The sequence below is a fragment of the Alosa sapidissima genome, chromosome 12 (genome assembly GCF_018492685.1).
Source record: "Alosa sapidissima isolate fAloSap1 chromosome 12, fAloSap1.pri, whole genome shotgun sequence".
Lineage (NCBI taxonomy): Eukaryota > Metazoa > Chordata > Actinopteri > Clupeiformes > Clupeidae > Alosa > Alosa sapidissima.
In genome coordinates, this window is record NC_055968.1 from 7,581,768 (window position 1) to 7,601,946 (window position 20,179).

General features: G+C 47.7%; 1 protein-coding gene across 1 annotated transcript in view; it reads right to left on the bottom strand.

Moving 5' to 3' along the window:
• ralgps2 (Ral GEF with PH domain and SH3 binding motif 2) overlaps window positions 1-20,179 on the bottom strand; it is an 87,981-nt gene that overhangs the window by 50,372 nt on the left and 17,430 nt on the right. Inside the window, 6 exon segments of the mRNA XM_042057330.1 lie at window positions 817-943; window positions 4,106-4,156; window positions 4,158-4,199; window positions 4,476-4,565; window positions 11,646-11,690; window positions 11,692-11,730. Coding sequence (XP_041913264.1) covers window positions 817-943; window positions 4,106-4,156; window positions 4,158-4,199; window positions 4,476-4,565; window positions 11,646-11,690; window positions 11,692-11,730 — 394 coding nt within the window.

Sequence of the window (20,179 nt, forward strand, 5' to 3'; positions counted from 1 at the left end):
GTGGCTACACAGCCCAACGGGTCGATAGAGTAGAACAAAGTGGAATGAGCTAAAACCCAACCTCCGGTTTTATTTTATCTGTTTTGGAAGGCCATCTTTGCTCCTGCCCACACATACGTAGTCACTCATTCACACTGCTGTACAACGTCTCCAACTGCACAGGGCTTGTTCTAAATATTAAAAAGCCAGATGTGGCGTGTTGGATGGCAGGTGTTTGCTTAGGTGTGAAGACTCGTGCTTGGTTATTTATTGGACGCCATTAAGGGCTTTGCACACTCTTCTGGGCGGTCTGGATGAGGCATTAACACATCGAATCGTGACTGAGAGACATTAATTAAGGAAAAAGAACATAGGCACACACACACACCCCACACATACACTGAAAGTGCAGAGGTTCTTCTCGGACACTCTTTCAGCTCATTTTTCCATCATCGCCCCCCCTCTCTGTCTTCCTCCGAACTAGGCCTTACCTCATTATTGGCCTCACTGTGTACGTGCATGTGTGTGTGTGTGTGTGTGTGTGCGTAGTTCCTACTGCTCTCGAGGCCAAAGACCCAGGACGTGGGCGAGGCTGAGGATGTGGTTCAGAGGGGGAATCCGGTAGGATGCTTGTGGCGTTCTTAGGGCACACCGTGCACTCAAACCAAGACCTGACAAAGATCAAGCTAAGGGCAGGCGTTGCGCATGTCTCTCCAATAAGGACAAGCGTTAAGTGCTGAGGCCAAGTGTTGAGACATGTTCCATGGTGAAGGTGTGGTTGTGGCGCTCACTCCCTGTGGGTGTGCAGACGTGGGAGAGTGGGGCCATGGTACTCACCCAGGTAGGGGATACAGGAGGTCATGCTCTGGCTGCTGATGTAGTCTCTCAGGCGTTTGTAGTTGTCCTCTTTGGCCATCAGGTACTCCAGCCTCTCAAACGCAGCCTTGTCCTTACGGCTCAGCAGCTAAAGCACACCAGGACACAGCGGCATCGGTCACCCATGAACACACATCTGTCCGTCTTGCTCGCTCACATGCACTCACACACGCACGCACGCACGCGCACGCACACACACACAACACAGGGCAGTATCGTAGATTATGTGGAAAGGGCTGCAATATGCCAAGTAAGCGCCTGTAAGTTCCGTCAGTCACTGAACATACACTCTTCACACACACCCCTTCCCCATCACACTCCATACACACACACACCTACCCAATCACACTCCATACACACACACACCTCCCCATCACACTTCTCACACACACACCTCCCCATCACACTCCTCACACACCATCACACAGCCCATCTAATCAAAGGGCAGTGCGTCCTCACTCCACCTTCAGGCCGGCCCATTTACTCTCTTAATTCCTTCCCCTCCCCGTCATTCTCGTTTTAAAAGATGACCGAGCCGCAGGTGTCCCATCCTGTGGGGACCCTGTAGAGACAAGTGCTTCCAGTGTTCGCCTGGCCATTACTGGAGCTTTAACGAGAGCTAAGAAACACAGGCGATAAAAAGCACCAGCGTATCACATGTCTGACGCTTGGTCTGCACTTCCTCACTCGCTCTCTTTCTCTCTCTTTATCCCTCTCTCGCTCACTCTCTCACTCTCTCTTTCGCTCTCTCTCACTCTGTCTATCCCTCTCTATCTCTCTCTCTCTCTCTGCTGGAAAATCAGCAGAGGGGAGATGATGATCGTTTTCTCTCCTGCGTCAAGCCTGATGCTACCTCAATTAACCCCCTTTCAAGCACCCAACACTCCCCCAGCCCCGAGACGTCAACGCGCCGACCTAACGGCCAAACACAACATGCTCTACGCCGCGCTTGGTTGGCCTGGGCCTGCACGCCACACAGGGCTTCTTGTGGGGGGTCCATGGAGGGAGGGAGAGAGAGAGGGAGGGAGGGAGAGCATGTCTGATTTTTCATTCTGCTAAAGAGGAGAGTGAGTGAGTGCGAATTGTTGGCGGCCGGACGCAAAGATTCCAGTTAGGTAAGGGCAGAAAAATGCTGTTCTAGTCCTACTGCGGACAGACAGCCGCTCAGAGACCAGAAGCACTGGGAGAAGGGGAGTGTGTGTGTGTGTGTGTGTGTGTGAGAGTGTGTGTGTGTGTGTGTGTGTGTGTATCTATGCAAGTCTGTGTATGTGCATGTCTGTGTGCATGTCTATATGACTATACATGTAATTACAGTAATGTAATGTGTGTGTGTGACTGTGTGAGTGACTGTGTGTGAGCGTACATACATGTAGGCATGTTCTGTGTGCTTAACTTTGCAAATCTGTGAGAGTGTGTGTGTGTGTGTGTGTGTGTGTGTGTGAGAGAGAGACAATGTGTGAGCGAGTGTGAGTGTGCAACAGATGTGTGAAAGAGTGGGTGTGAGAGAGTGTGTCGGAGAGTGAGTATAAGTGTGAGTGTGAGTGTGCAACAGATGTGTGAAAGAGTGGGTGTGAGAGGCTTTTGACTGCGCACAGCAGCCGTTGTCATAACAATGAGCGGCTCAGACTTGGAGGCGCGGGCCGCCCGTCCAGCTGGCTCTCTGACGGACGGACGCTTCTCCTGTCCGCTGTCCGCTACTCAGCTACAGCAGCACCCAGAGACAGAGCCGGTCAATAAAAACGAACCAGCGACTGCCATTCCAAGTTCCAAAGACGCCAAATTCCACTTCAGATAACAGCCAGGTGGACATTTATACGACACGCAACGGCAGTTTGTCACTTACCATTGGATTTCACACGTTTCAAATGCCATTTTGTGTAACCACCGTATGAAACTCTCCATAAACAATGCTGCCTTCTGACAACTTAAGTGGAAAGAAAATGATTCTTGCCATTAACGCAAACTGCCTTTGACATGCACATTAGTGCTCAATATGGATGAAAACAGCTGAATTGTACTTCTGTATCACTACTGTGCAAATGGGCCAAAAAATGGCTCTTAATTGACCATTTAAGTGCGAAGAAAATTATATCCCCCTGTAAATGCAGAGAAGCATTTTATATCAATGTGCCCTCATAATAAATCACATTCATGCACTGTGGTGAGAGGACAAGGCTGGCCCTAGTGCCCGTCTGCAACTGAAACAGGTGTCTGGTTTACAGAGCCGTGAAATACATTTTTTACTGTGGAATAGCCTGGATGCTTCTAGAAGCGGATGGAGAAGAAATAATGACTGCTGCTGTTACTTTTCTTTTTTAAAAAAGGGAGAAACAGAACATCACATTCTGAGAGAGAAAGAGAGAAACAGCTAACATTCTGCCTCTGTCCGTCTCTCTCTCTGTCAGTCTCTCTCTCTCTCCTCTATTACATCAGTTCATCATAATGAGGCCTCATTAGTGTCTGCAAGCCTCACTGCGTTCCACTAACCACGAAGGTTCCTTCCTGTCCAAAATCTGGTTAAGCTGGCAGACAGAAACTTTGCCATAAACATCAGCACAGAGAAGCTGGTTTGTAAGTGAGAAGTTCCTGACAGCGAGTGAGTGGGACAGACAGGGGTGGGGCTGGGGACAGAGTAGTCAGTGAGGAGGGGAAAGGAGAAGGTCTTGATTTAAAACCCAGACGCCTATAAGCCCCAGGTCCAATACAGTAGGACCGTTTCATGGAGGAAGCCGAAATGACGCCATAACAGCGAGAGAGACATAAATTAGAGCGTTAGGCAGGGCCATAAACAGTTGCTGACAGGAAGTGGAACTGAGAGTGAAGTCAACAAAGAAGATGAGCGTCTGCTTGGGGGCTCTTAGCAGAATTATCATGTGTGGTGTCTAAAGCTGGGAACAGACCTCCCGATAAGAACGCAAGTAAATAAACCAAATCTAGACGGAGTTTGGTATGATGAGAAGTTATGAGTACAGACATAACAATCGAGGTGTTGGCTGTTTAATGTCATAATTGCAACCATGGCGACCATAGAACAATGTTTGATTGAATCTGGATTGATGAGGATTCAAATCGGTCACCCAAATACACGTAACGGTTCCAGCCGCGACTGAACACTGCGACTACCATTGACTCCCACAGACTAGGCATGATGGTCACGGACGTTCCATCCTTTCAAACTAGGGCATAAAAATCGGGAGGTGTGTTGCCAGCTTAAACAGGTGCTGGGGGGTGGGGGTGGTTGAGTACTCACTGCCCAGGTCTTGGTGAGTCTGAAGATGGGCGCGCTCTGCAGGCCGGACACCAACTGCCATGACCGCATGCAGGTTGTTCATGTCACACAGTTTCTATGGGCACACAGAGGGGACAGGGCTCAACGAGCTGACAACATGGTTATGGCAAGCACACTGGACACACACAAACACACACACACACACACACACACAAATACAAACGCACGCACGCGCACGCACGCACGCACACACACGCACTCACACACACACACACGCACGCACGCACGCACGCACGCACGCACGCACGCACGCACGCTGTACACACACGCACACACCAAAAGGATCTGCTTTCAGATTTTGGTAAAAGAGACAGACAGACACAGGTTTTACCTTGGCAGTCCTGATGTAGAGACTCAACACTTCTGCCCTTATCTTCAATGTCTGGGCGTGAAGGATCTCCCTTACAACCCAGAAACTTGTCTGTAAAACACACACACACACACACACACACACATTAAACACCCATCAACCCAGTGAAAAAACATACCATTGCCCTCCCCGTCCCATAATAAAACACTCATAAAACAGACACAAAGTTCAGAATAACAATTTCAACATACCATAAACGGCGCACAAAAAAACGCAATAAAACCGTTAACCTCTTCATAAAACACCCACCTAATGCAGCCCCTCAAACAAGCCCCTATAACAAGACCATTTTCCCCTCAAACAAAAACATGGAGCAGTTTCCTGTGCACACAGAGGGGGGTCGGGGGCAAAGCGGCTTCCTGAGAAGTGTGTGTGCGCGCAGTGACAAAGCACCCTCACTACCATCCGACACCTAGAACACGAAAAGTTCCACTATCGTCCAGCGCAGGCTCTCTCTTTTCTGTCAGCAATCGGCTGTTTTATTAATAAATAAGCCCGAGTGCTTACTTTGGCCCTGGCCGAGCTGACCGGGTCACCTTTCTCAAAGGAGAGCGGATTGACCAGAATAACAACCTTTTGGGGATGATGGTGAGAGCCCTACGGGAGCTTGACATGCCACAGAGAAAGAGCCGTGGGGAGAGAGGGGGAAAATGAGCTTTCCACAAAGCAAATGAAAAACACCACAATACATCACTATGCATGCTGCCCAAAGGCAGCCTTCCAGAGTCAGTGTGTGTGTTCTCACTTTCTCTTTCCTTCCTTGTGTGTAGGTGCATGGCGCAGTGTATTATTGCGCTCGTGTGTGTGTGTGTGTGTGTGTGTGTGTGTGCTGATTTTCTGCTGTTTTTTTTTTGAGTAATTAGTTGCAGCCGGCCATCAGCATAGAGCCCTTGCGGACTTCTCCCAACTCAGCATTTCCAGCGTGACAAACTACCCATCAATACTGCATCAGCACCAGCACTCACTCGCTGACAAACCTAGATCTTCACCATCAGTGCCAACCACAGACAGCTGCAGAGCAGTGTGTGTGTGTGTGTGTGAGTGAGTGTGTGAGAGAGAGAGAGACTCAGACTGAAAGATAGATAATCTATACCAGGCTTTGCATTATTGACAAGTTAGCCCCATCTTGTCTCACTTGCACTGCGCTTACACCACTCAGTCATTTTAACACTTAAGAAAAGTTCCAAGAAGGAGAGCAACTTAACGCCACAGCCTTCTGGAAACTTCTGGAGTGGGGTGCAGACTGCGGAGTGTGGCGGCGGGCGTGCGAAGAGGCTTCCACTGCAGAGCGGAGGCAGAGGCTGAGGCAGAGGCTGAGGCAGAGGCAGAGGCAGACGTGAGCAGCACCCCGGAGCAGAGGGAAGGAATCAGTCTCATCTCCTGGCCTGGCCATGAAGAGACTCATAAGCAGAGAAGGACAGCTGCATGACTAACGAGCAGCAGAAGACGCTACGCATGATAATGAGAGGGGCCACATCATCACTCCGATGGAGGGAATAACAGACGGGTGGGAGGGAGAGAAAGACATGCATGGAGGGAAGGATGGAGGGAGGGAGAGGGAGAGGTGTGAAGGCAGACAAAAAATATAATAATTCTCACACAGGAACTGACAGAGACAAAGAGAAATGGAGAAGGAGAAAGAAAGAGAAAGAGAGAGAGAGAAAGAGTAGAGAAATAGAGTGAGGGAGATTCTACTTCCATGCGTTTCTACAACACAGGAGAAGGGTGGAGGTTAGTCATCGGACATTCGTTGTGCTTTGGTTTGTTTGTTTGTTTGTTTGTTTATTAAAGTTACAGAAGAGGAGGCTTCTTTAGCTTGTATTTTATTCCCCTTTTCCTTTAGCTGCTTAACGCCTCCACCCCCCTCCTCCTCCTCCTCCTCCCTCCTCCCTCCTCCTCCCCCTCCGTACCACCGGGCCAGGGGAGCGAGCCCAGCTCTGACAGTTGTGTGCTAATGGCCCGTCCCGTGGCGCGACCCTGACTAGGTCAGGAGGAGAGACGAGGACACGGAGAGGGGGACAAAAGATGACTGTTTTTGGAACGCCAGCCTTACGTAACTGCGGCTGGGCTGGTCTCATTTAACTTCTCAGTGTCTTTCCACTCCTAATCCCGCACACCCCCGCCCCCCCCCCAAACTCTCCTCATCTCTCTCCCTCAGACTGATCTAATGGCACGTCTTGACTACGGCTGCTGCATTGGTGAGGAGCAGGATGGAAATCGAGAACCTCCCACCCCACCCCCCCATGGAGCTGTTCCGGAGGGTTCCGACGCGGAGCTGCCGTTCAGGTAGCGGCGGTGCCATGATGAGAACACCAGTGTCGGCCGCCGAGCTCGCCAGAACACGCCAGGGGGGTACCGGGATCACGTGTTCACCTCCTCATGCACAGAGCGCTTCACACACACACACACACACACACACTCATTACATTTGATCGCATTAGATCATTTCACTGCAGGTGTTTCCGTAGGAACGGCATATAGTCGTAAAAACCTGAAACCTCTCGTATAAAGCATCGTAGTTGACGTAACCATAGAGAGAGAGAGAGAGAGAGAGAGAGAGAGAGGAGAGAGAGAGAGAGAGAGAGAGAGAGAGAGAGAGAGAGAGAGAGAGAGAGAGATGAGAACGGAGGACAGTGAGGCAGCGGTTGTAGCCTGAGCCCAGAGGTTACTGTATGCACTCTTCTAATGTGGTCGGATTCGCATCTGGAATGTAACCAACATCAACACCAGCACCAGCACCACCTGGCGTTGAAAAAATGGCTATTAGCTTTAATGAGAGAGAAAGAGAAAGAGAGAGAGAATGAAAGAGGGAGAGAGAAGGAAAAAGAAAGAGAAGGACAGGACAAGTTTTTTTGGAGATAAACATCTCTGGAGGGGACCAGATGAGGGTAAAACAGCCCGAGGTGGATATGCAAATGGGGACGACGAGACAGACCTGCAAACCGCTCCTCATTTGCAACATTTGCAAGCCCACTGAGCAACCTGCCTAATGAGCGTGTGTGTGTGTGTGTGTGTGTGCGTGTGCGCGTGCGCACGTGGGTGACAGAGAAAAAGAGAGATAGAGTGCTAGCAAGCGAGCAAGAGAGAGAAAGCAAGACAGAGAGAGAGAGTGCGAGCAAGCGACAGAGAGTGCGAGCGAGAGAGAGAGAGAGAGAGAGACTTTTAAGGTTCCTTTATTGACAGTCAAAAAAGGAAACCAGGTAACATTAAAATCAACCCATAATAAGTGCTTAATGAGTGCTTAAAATTTTCCAAGCCCGTAGGACTGACGGTAGAAAGGGGTCAGCCCTGAAAGACACCCCCCCGAGTCCAGGTCCATCAAAAACAATTGCCTGTCCATCCCCAAGCCACCGGCTTGCCTCAACAAAGCACAAGCAGTCTGTGCCCAGCTGACCTCCGGGATGTACAGCAGTCTCTGGGTCGCCTGCAGCCGGAAAGCGTCCACTTGGCTTCCTATGTCCATGAGGCCTTGGCCCCCCTCCTGCAGCGGGAGGTATAACACAGCCGCTCTGAGCCAGTGCTGCCCCGACCAAAAGAAATCCACCATGATACGCTGGATCTCCACCACCAACTTGGGTGGATCCAGAACAGACATCCGGTGACACAGTGCCGAGGCAATGAGGTTATTCAGGACCAGAACTCTCCCCCTATCTGACAGCTGAGGTAGCAACCATTTCCATCTAGACAACCGAGCACACATTTTATTAACTAACCCCTCAATTTTTCTGTTGAAAAACAATGTCCCCTAAAAACACACCCAGGAATTTTAATCCCTTTCGATCGCATTTTAAATTACAGGGGAGCTTTGGAGCATCACACTCTCTCCCACACCACAATGCTTCGCTTTTAGTCCAATTTACCTTAGCAGAAGATGCTCTCTCAAACACTGCCAATGCCTGACGAACAGAGCTCACATCGTCATTATTGTAAACCATAATAGTTACATCATCTGCATATGCTGAGAGCTTTACAGGCTCTTCCAACATCCCAACCCTAAAACCCCCCAACCTTTGTCTGGTCACGGATTAAGAACAAGTTATCTTGTATTGTTCGACCCTGAATACAGTAGGACTGATTCTTATGAATTATAGTGTCCATGTGTTCCCCAAGTCTATTTGCCATCACTTTTGATAAAATCTTATAGTCCGTACATAGTAAAGCCACAGGTCTCCAATTGGCAAGCAAACATAAGTCCCCCTGTCAGGGCCGCCCGTCGACAGCTCTCGGAGAGCGATCAATCCCTGATCCACTCCTGCACCACTTCAAAAAAGTCGTTTCCAATCATCACCCAAAAAGTCTTATAAAAGTCTGCAGGAAGACCGTCCATGCCTGGGGCTTGACCTATAGACAGCTGTTGTACAGCAGCAGTCACTTCCTGAAAAGTTATAACAGAGTCCAATATCCGTCTCTGATCGCGCTGATTTGCGGGAGATTCTGTAGAATATCATCACAGAGAAGAGAGAGAGAGAGAGAGAGAGAGAGAGAGAGAGAGAGAGAGAGAGAGAGAGAGAGAGAAGGAGAGAGAGAGAGAGAGGAGAGAGAGAGAGAGAGAGAGAGAGAGAGAGAGAGAGAGAGAGAGAGAGGTGTCTCCCTGTCCTTAAATGACAAGACAAATTACAACTGCGCCTGGCTAAACAAGTTTGAAAAAAGACAGTCCCTTTAAATGCGGTTCCAGCCATATGACCACTAACAACAACAATAAAACAACACCACACACACAAACTGTTGAATGTGAAGGACACCCACAGGAAAGGCCTTGAGAAAAAAGGCAGAATCCTTTTACTGCTCTATTAATGGTCACATAAAACTTCCCTGTTAAAAGCTTAGAGTGAACAATAATAATAAACCAGACAGGAACCTAGGACCTTTGCCATGGATGCATGCACACACACACACACACACACACACACACAGATGCGCACACACAGGGATCTGCAGAAGTCAGGCCTGTGAATAAGTGTGGGTCTTATATAAAATAAAACTGTTAGGTTAAGAGCTGTGCTAATAAAAGCCCTTGCAGCTGTATACATTATGCTACACACCGTTTAGAATTCCTCAACATCCTATCTCACATCCCACCCCCACACACACACCTCTACTCAAACATGTGTGTACGCGTGCACACACGTGCACACACACACACACACACACACACACTCCTCTACTCAAACGTGTACATCCACACACACACACATACACCTCTATTATACTTATTCAAACACACACACACACCTCTACTCAAACGTGTCCACACACACACACACACACCTCTACTCAAACGTGTCCACACACACATCTCTACTCAAACGTGTCCACACACACACACACACACACAAACCTCTATTCCCTCCGAGCGCCGCTGTTGTTGCAGGCAGCTCACTGCGCCGGGATTAGTGTGTGCTTCACCTCACTGTGTGTTCACTGTGTGCTGAGTGTGTTTCACCAATTCACGGATTGGGATAAATGCAGAGACCAAATTCAGGATCAAAAAGAGTATATATACTTATACTTACTAACTTATTCAAACACACATACACACCCACACCAGTGTTAAAAGGCAGCATCCATGATTTAGCCAGAAATGGATGTTTATAATTGAAATAGAACCATGGAGATGGTGTGCCATCACACAGCCCTCCAAACCTGCAACAGCCCCATCTAAATCATACACTCAGCAGAACACTCACATGTCTCCTGTGCAGAGGGTCTAAAGGCCATCGGTCACTGCAACCATGTGTACATACATTTCCATAGGTTAACTATTCATTACATCCTAAAGCTGTGGGTGCAACCATAACCATTCATAAACAATGACCATTAGCACATGTGCAAACCCACTGCAGCTTGTTATGCAAAGGAAAAACTGACAGGTACAGTACATAGGCTACCACACACAAGGACCACAAAAAAAACAAACAATAACCAGAGTGTCTGACAGTAGACTGGATGGCAGCCTTCCTTACTACAGATGATGATGATGATGATGATGATGATGACAATAAAAGGTACGCAAGAGGGGGAGGAGGGGCTGATGTTGAGGGGTCCACTCAGAACGTTTTGTTCTTGCTGTTCCACTTCCCATTATTCATAAAGCACATTTGTGTTGGCTGCAGTGTGTGTGTGTGTGTGTGTGTGTGTGTGTGTGTGTGTTTACGTGTGTGTGTCTATGTGTGTGAGAGGCATAGAGAGTGCATAACATCTTGAATGGCTGTTTGGGCTGATATATATATATATATATGAGAGAACTTTCCACAGAAACACATTCCTCATAGATATCCTCATATTTACACTGGAGGACTGTGTAGACCATTTAAAAAGGTGTAGCGTAATGTGTGTGTGTGTGTGTGTGTGTGTGTGTGTGCTGTAGATGAAAAGACCGGAGTACTGCCAACGCATCATTGGCACAATAAACTGATGGCAAACTGGTAACCTCAGGAAATGAGTCCACACACACACACACACACACACACACACACACAAAGAGACGGGGCCAGCTAAGGACAAACCATTTATATTCATTGCATCTCCCTTTCTGCTGGTGTAAAAAGCTCCTCTGGGACATTGGTGCTCTTCTCTTCCCTCTTATCCTCCTCTCTCTCCCTCTCTCTCTGTATCTCCCTTTCTCTCTCTCTCTCCCTCTCTCTCTGTATCTCCCTTTCTCTCTCTCTCTTTCTCTCTCTCTGTATCTCCCTTTCTCGCTCTCTTTCTTTCTCTCTCTGTGCATCTCCACTTCTCTCTCTCTTTCTCTCGCCCTCTTCCCACTCCCCTCATTCTCTCCTCATCTTCCCCTCGTTCGAGACAAAGTATTAATCAGTCTGCACAGACAGAGTTACACACCTACTGTTGCCATGGCAATAGAGTTCTGGAATGATGGACCCCCCCACCAAATAGCTCCACTGCCAGGGTGATAAATCAGTGACACTGGAAATATATCTCAGCCATTTCAAATAAATACTGACTAGAAACAGAAGGGACACTGTGGAAGCACACACACACACATTAGCGCTTGCCAACAGATTATACTAGGATGCAAGAGGAAAAAATCCTTAGAATGACGTATTTAAAAGTGGATTCAGGTGAGGGAACATTACATGCGTGGATGTGTGCGCGCGCTGAGGGACTCTTGTTTACCTGGTTGAACCTGCGGGTGAAGGCCACAACATTGGGTGCAGTAAATGTGCTTCTCCTTCTTGTTCCAGCCACAGCTCGACAGCTCCTGCAACACACACACACACACACACACACACACACACACCACACACAGCATTAGTCTGTAGAACTTCATTGTCTCTCTCTTAATGGGCAACTAGAGCTGGATGATCTTGTGTGATTTATTTGCTGTGTTAAGCTGTCAGTTTTGGTTAATATGCATATTTATATTCATCTTTTACTGTCAATTTAGCCCAGAATCTCTTTACGTGACTCATAACAAAAGCCATCAGAGCAGAGCAGAGCAGAGCATCCTGCAGAGGCCAGACGGAGCGCAATCCATCTGCAGCAGCCCCCCCCTAAAGGAACACACAGTACACAGGCCCCATGCCACGTCTAAAACTAACACACACACACACACACACACACACGTGCATAAACAGACACACATGGACATACACACACATACACATGTGTACACACACACACACACACACACACCACTTGTATGGAGGCAGTTACAACGTTAGAAAGCATCTTGGTAAATAAGTGCATTTGGAGACATTACTGTGCATTTCATTACTGAAAGGGTAACATGAACACAGTGAAATTAAGTAGGGCTGTGTGTGTGTGTGTGTGTGTGTGTGTGTGTGTGTGTGTGTGTGTGTGTGTGACCGAGAGAGACAGGACTGGCGAGACAGAATCAGCATGAACATGGCATGCTGTGTGGTGCACGTCTGGACGCTGAAGCTGAGGGAGTGTAGGCCTGGACGACGCTGCCCACTGGCAGACAGCTCCTCAGAGGGACAGCAGAGACACACACACACACACACACACACGCACGCACGCACGCACGCACGCACGCACGCACGCGGCGTCAGAACCAGCCCAGCAAAACTCCCAACTGGCCTCTTTCCTCTTCTGGGTCACACTGACCGCAAATTGGGACACACACACAAACAAACACACACACAAACCATCTCTCTCTCTCTCTCTCACACACACACCCGCAATCTACCTAGGGAGTTGGCTATCCTCTCATACCCATGACAACGCCTAAGCCAGCCCCAACAAATCAAAACACTGCTCATATCTAGGGGTGTGCGTGAATAATCGTAGCATTTTATTCCCTGTCATAACTGCTTATGGCTCACGCTGTGCGCCTCTGGAGCGATGCTGCGTCTTATCCGAGTCCAGATCTCTAGCCAGGCTCCACAGCCTCTAACACGAACATACGCAGAACCACAGGCCCGCGGAGCACCACTGCACAGGCAGCGGGCAGCAGACGTGGGCCCTGGAGATCCACAACACTGCCGTCCACTTCCTGTTCTGAAATAGCACGGCCACTGTCTCTTCCACACACGGGAACAAGCTCTTGGTGCTTTACAGCTGACAGTTTGTTTGCAAAGACCTTCTGATCGAGACGTTTATGTTTTTTTTGTTTTGTTTTGTTGTTTTTTTTTTTTGGGGGGGGGGGGGGGGGGGTGTTCCCCATTAATCGCAGAAGACCGCAAGTGTCAAAGCGAAGACTAAACTGGCATCAATCAAAAGCTGCGTTCAATAAATATTTAGAGAACAAAGCAAACGGATGGTTCGGGAGGGTTGCCGGTGTTACGGGAGAGTGGCGTCATCGGCTCCAAGCTAACGCCACCCAATTCCCCTTCACCCGCTGCACAGCTTTTACTCCTCACTTCTCACTTTCATCTCCTCCCGACACATGAAAGGCCGGCTAGTCCAAAACAAGAGACGCCGTTGGTTTTGTGGCTCGGGTATTCGGAATTCATCTGTGAATCGCAGCTTTCAAAATGCCGTCTTTCCAAACAGAGTGGGGCGATGGTCACGCTGGAAGGCGGGAGTGGGAGGGAGAGTGGGGGGGGTGGTGGTGGTGTGTGGGGGGGGGGGTGAGCTCTTCTTTTGTATTTCTTGGGGTGATTGCTGCACCTGAAAGGCACATCGACCCTGAAACTGTAGCAATGTTCTTTTATTTTCCCCAAGTGAGAGTGCGGTTCCTAATAGCAACTTCAAATCCTTAACTCAATTTGCTTCTTGGTCAGTGAAGGTATGTTTCTCATTGTGTTGGACTTCTTCTGCTTCCCAATGTTGAGCTAGGAAAAACGCTAACACATGACGCGGCAGAGAAACAGACAGGAGAGAGTGGGAGAGGCCAAGTACTGTGGTGGAGCTGATTTTCTGTTTGCCTCTCGCGCTCTCTCTCCAATATATCAGACGCCCCAAGCCTCAAATCCGCTCCAGTCTCGCGGTCAGCACTTATGTGCCAAAAAGATTACATTACTTGACCTGCCGCCCGAGCCGTGCCAACACATACAGATCCACCCAGCTGTAGGTTTACACAGGGCTCCAGTGGGGAGCATCCCAGACCTCAGGAGACTCAAAGAGAACCATCCAGAGTGCCAGAAGAAGAGGGGGCGGGCGGGTGGGAGAGAGAGGGGGGGGGGGGGGGTATCCTCTTATGATGCAAGTGTAAAGACCAGTTCATCATTATTTAAGGAACATAGCACCCCAAATATGTTCAAAAATTGCAAGGTTACATGTAGACTTGTAAAAGTTAAAATCCATTTGAATTCTTGACTTTATCAGTCTTAATAAAACAATCACAGCATCATAGTCACATTCCTGTTCCATTTTGTTTTTCCTGCTAATGTAAACAGCCATTTTTGCATTACCTAAAATGTAATTGATCAACTGTGCCTTGGAACTAATCTTCTTACAATACTTAAAACCAAGAATAAAACATTTGCTTTGAAAAACATTCACCAAACATTTGAACAAGTTTTTCCAAATAATCAAAAAAAGGACCTAACCTCAAGCAGCACAAGAAAGCATGGAACACTGTTTCCCTTTGCAAAGAAAAGGGACAGTCTTGTCTGATATCCGGATTCAATATAGACACAAAATAATTTGCTGCCACAATACCATGAAGTATCCTCCATTGCAAATCACTCATTTTTTTGGTTAATGGTGGCTTGTCCAAGGCTCCATTCAGGCTTAACATTAAAACATTACGCCAAGGTGCATCAGTTTTAGGAGTTAACCACTTTTTGTTTAAGACTTTTACACATGTTTTATACATAGCTTTCCCATTAACAATATCCATGTCCATTACCATTTCCTCAATAGGGAACAGAATAGAATCTTCATTTTCATCTGTTTTAGGCAATAAGGACAACCTGGGAAAGGAGTTACTACAAGTCTACAAGAATCCCTACTACAAGTCTACAAGAAGAATTTTTCTGCAATGCACTGTGATCACCTAAAAAGACTCCAAGGTACCTGAACCCTCCTTTTATTCCAGTTGACTTTAGCAGACGATAATAGTCCAAAATCTTTAGCAATATTGTTGAGTATGTCCATATCTTTCATGATGATCATTATCATTTTTATCAATCTGTACGAGATCGGTAACCTCTTTTGGTTCATTATCCACCACTGGCGTGGTCTGTGCGTTATTTTGTTCGGTTGATTCATCAGTAGTAGCAGGAACACTAGCACTATTTTTGGCTGTGTCATTTGACGTCCCAGGTTCTGTCTGTTTTTCTGGACAGGCCCTTATTAGATGGCCTACCTGGCCACAACCAAAGCATTTCATTGAATTTGTAGAGACATAGATAGTGTAATAAAAGCAGTCAATCTTCAAATTTAGAGTCATGTCAATTTCAGTGTTTTTCAAGATCATGTAGACAGAGCGCCTAAAGGAAACAACATGTTTCAACAATGGCGATTTAGACGCGATGGACATTTTCTTTATTGGTGAAACTAACTTGCCATACCTGGGAAGATTCTCAGTCAGAACTTCGTCACTAATGAAGGGTGGCACATTTGAAAAGATCACTTTTTTGGCGGGCATTGATAGAGGAAGAACATAAATAAATTCTTCATTGATCACAACTCCTCGCTCAACCACATCTTGAGCCATATCTACTGATCCTAAGAACAGCACAACCACATCTTGAGCCATATCTACTGATCCTAGGAACAGCACAACCGCATCTTGAGCCATATCTATTGATCCTAGGAACAGCACAACCGCATCTTGAGCCATATCTACTGATCCTAGGAACAGCACAACCGCATCTTGAGCCATATCTACTGATCCTAGGAACGGCCCGCATCTTGAGCCATATCTACTGATCCTAGGAACAGCACAACCGCATTATTCATACGTGAAGCAGAACATATATCATGGCCAACCATCTCCCCAATGGCTAAGCAGCAGTCCTCAACACTAGTTATTGTGGGTATTTTAACGGCATGCCGCCGCGTAAGAAACCCTAAGTTCACCATATCTGGGTCAGAGTGTTCCCAGGGGTGGAGGCAGACGCCCAGGTAGGCTTAATACAATCTTACTTTACTAATAAAGTTATCACAAGTACCAACACGAGCAAACACACAAAAGACAAACAAACATAAAGATAGACAAAAGATAGAAAATAAAGATTAGAACACAGTCATTCCTGGCACAGCGGCCAAGTCCTTACTCACTCACTCCACATGCGCACAGAGAGAGAGAGAGAGAGAGAGAGAGAGAGAGAGAGAGAGAGAGAGAGAGAGAGAGAGAGAGAGAGGTTCAACCCCCATTTATTGGATCATTCCTCAAACCATGGAATCATAACGCACCTGATACAAAGCCAACAACGTACAAATGTACATAAGAGAGAGAGGGGGGGGGGGGGAGAGAGAGAGAGATGCTTTAATCATGTCAGGAGCCATATTAAAGAATTTCACTGATCAGTGACAAGATGAGAATAGGCAATGCCTGTCGCTGATGAGTCTCTCTTTCTCTCTCTCTCTCGCTGACACTCGTGTTTATTTTTTTAGACACAGGTATCCAAACATCGGCACTGCCGCAGCCTGTCTCTCAAACTCCCTCAACACACACACTGCATTCTCTCTCTCTCAAACACACACACACACACGCCTCCCACCCCCCTCGGCTCTGGATAATGAGGGCCAGACGGAGATGGTCCACTGCTGGGTGTCTGACCGCAGACTGGGCCGGTTCCTGGTAAAAAAGGCTGCAGTGATTCTGGAAAGGCAGCGGCGTGGTAAGCAGCAACAGCACGACCCTGAGGAGGTGTGTGTGTGTGTGTGTGTGTGTGTGTGTGTGTGTGTGTGTGTGTGTGTGTGTGTGTGTGTGTGTGTGTGTTGCTGCCGCTGGCCCTGGAGGCAGGGGAGGGCTGGACAAAGAGCCCCTTATAAGAGCCACACACCTCGAGCCGCTCGGCCCGGATCATTACCACCTATAGGGAAAACGGCTTGATCTGATACCACAGGGATGATGGAGAGGCACTCTGAAACAAACACAGTGCACTGCACACACACACACTCATACACCAAAACACGCACACACACTCTCTCTCATACACCAAAACACACACACACAGACTCTCTCATACACCTAACACACACACACACAAAAGCACAAACATTCATACACACACCATATGAAGATAATGTGCAGTAGTAAGTGACAGGGCAGGCGTCCAGCTGTGTGGCTGAAGGGATATGAGTGGGGAGAGCTGACCCCGTGTGGTTGGGCCTGACTGGACTGGGCTCCAAACTCTCCTCAGAGTGAACACCTGACCTCTTGCACCCGAGGAGACAGAAGGAAAACCATCAATCTCCCTCTCACTCATTCACTTTCACATACACACACGTTCACAGTAGGAACTTACACTGGACACTTACCTTGTACTCATGTACAAGCGCGCGCACACACACACACACACACACACACACACACACACACGTCACACACAACTGAGTCTTTAGTTACGCACAGTGGGGGTAAGAAAACCACTGTCAAAGACCTGGAGTGAAGGAGTCAACATCAACTAGTTAGCACAATTCATCTTCATTAAATTCTGGAACTTTCTTTCCAGAAGACAAGCTCTACATGAGGTAGAAACTGAATGAGAGAAAGACCAAAACAGAAAGTAATAAAGGGAAACAAAAATAAAGCAAGCAAAGGGTTGGCGGTCAAGGTCACCCCAACTGTGAAACTATGATAAACAGTGGCTCATTATAGGGTCCACGTTTAGACTCCATTGCCCTCAGCGTGGCTTGACCACTGCCTTATCGGCCCGCTCCATCGGTCACCCGAGTGAATCACCGCATTGTTCCACGGCTTCAGCGGCGACGGGTAAGAACTGCCCACCGTACGCTCCCCAGAGCAGAGGGCCCCGGAGAGGCCTGGGTGTGTGTGTGTGTGTGTGTGTGTGTGTGTGTGTGTGTTTGTGTGTGTGTGTGTGTGTGTGTGTGTAGGGGCAGGAGGAGTGGTGGGGGTAAAACAGGGCTCTAACCCAGATGAGCACAGACAGGGCATTGTGAGCTTCACACACCTGGGAGAATGGAGGTTCAGTGGGGGTGGGGGGTGGAGTATTCAGAACTTTGTGGAGGATGTGCTTTCATATCACCGCGACTGAGGTCCCAGTGATTCTACATACTTAGGCAAATACTACTCTTCGGGTAGAATAAGGAGACGTGTTAAAATAAATGAGCAGTGTGTCCCCTGGGAGTGTAGCTGTGTGTGTGTGTGTGCGTGTGTGTGCGTGTGTGTGTGTGTGTGTCTCAATCGTATACATTCATTACCCTCCAAAAGCAGGAAGGTTCTAATTACCATCACACAAGGGTTGTGTCAACAACAAGCATTCAAAAGAATCCTAGACAGAGCCCGGGCGTTTTACAGAGAAAATGAGGTAAGTGGAGCGGTGCTTTTAACGGAGATATTTATTATGCCTTTACAGAGCTGTAAAAGCAGCAGGGCGCCTGAGGTCCGGCGGGTCCAAGGGCCATTCTCTCCTCTCCTCTCCTCTCCTCTGCCTTTCACTTCGGAGCCTCCATTTGGACTTCCCTTTCACTGGGTCTGCACAATCGTTTGATTTAGCTACAACACAGAACATTACAAATGCTTTTTTACTCCTTTCTCCCTCACTCTCTCTCTCTCGGGCGCTCTCAAGGCGTTTTGCTCTGAACTGACTGAACAGCAGCAGGCGTGGAAGAATGTGTCTGTGTGTGTGTGTGTGTGTGTGTGTGTAGGTGTGTGTGTGTGTGTGTGTGTGTGTGTGATGGGAGGGTGAAAGAAAAGAAAAGTAAGAAAAGGGGGATAAAAATGCCACTTTTTTTACAAACAACTTCACAGCACGGTCGTCATTTGTTTGCCGCTCACCTCACTGCACCCCACACTACTACACACAGAACTTCAAAATGTTTGCAACCAAGTTGAACCGTCTCTTCTCAAATCCCAAACGTTTGCCCCCGAGAGGGGGGGGGGGGTGTCATCTCAGACCATGAACGACTGTGGGGAACCTGAACGGGGATGTCCCGTAACGAGTGGATCAGAGACAAAAGGGGGATGTGGGGGAGTGGGCCATGGTGGGATGATGCATGGTGGCGGAGCCCCTGAGAAGAACACTGCTACAGCCAGGGAACAGTGGGGGTGTCTGTGTGAGTCTGTGTCTGTGTGTGTCTGTGTGTGTGTGTGTGTGTGTCTGTGTGTGATTTAAAACGGCCCTATCAGAGACTGGCGTTAGTCCACCAGCCTATAGCTGAGTCAGGCTCTAATGTCTCAAACATGCATGGAAACCTGGAAGTGATGTGGAGATGTGGTTTGAATCACACACACACACACACACACACACACACACACACACACACACACACACACACACACACACAGACAGAGTATGGGAAAGTATGAGACAGAAAACAGATTGAAGAAATACTGCAGGGAAAAAGAAGTGCTGGGTTAGACAAGCACAGCAAGAGAGCGCAAGTTAGAATGTGTGGATTTTAGCAAACCCCCGGAGCCCACGTCTGTATTCAGGTGCGTTTGGTCCATAATGGCTGCTCTCATGAGCTCCGTTCTGCAAGGAAGCCAAGAGGCCTGTCTGATCTGAAATTCTCCTAATGTGTTTGCGCATTTGTGTTCATTTGTGATCTATGTCTGTGTGTGTGCGTGTGTGTGTGTGTGTGTCTCATACACATCAACACACTCACAACAGCTCCACTAAATATAGTCGATCATCCTCAGAGTTCTAAAGCCATACTTTAGATCGGGGGTCTCAAACTCAAAATGAGCCTACGTCATCTGATTGGAGGGCCGGCTATTTCTGAAAATGCAATGTTCTTTTTTTCAAATACCACACAAAACTGCAAACAGAAAGTGCAAGTGTTTTTATCTAGTTTTAGACACCTGTGCTAGCAACCTTAGCTTATAAATAAAATAATGATAAAATAAATATTAATACAAATTATAAAATAAATGAAAAACATAAAAACAGGTGTATGTGTTTCACACCAAATAAAAATATTTCCTCTCATAACTTTTTTAAACCTGGCAAACTAGGCATCAGGGTTAAGAAAGCAACACCATTGGATTTTTATATCAAAATTTCAAAAGGCCATGGCTTGAAAGTGGTCAGAGATGAAGTCCTACTGTAAATGTAAAAATCTTTGAGTAAAACAAAAGTTTATGAAGGGGGTAAATTTACCCATGT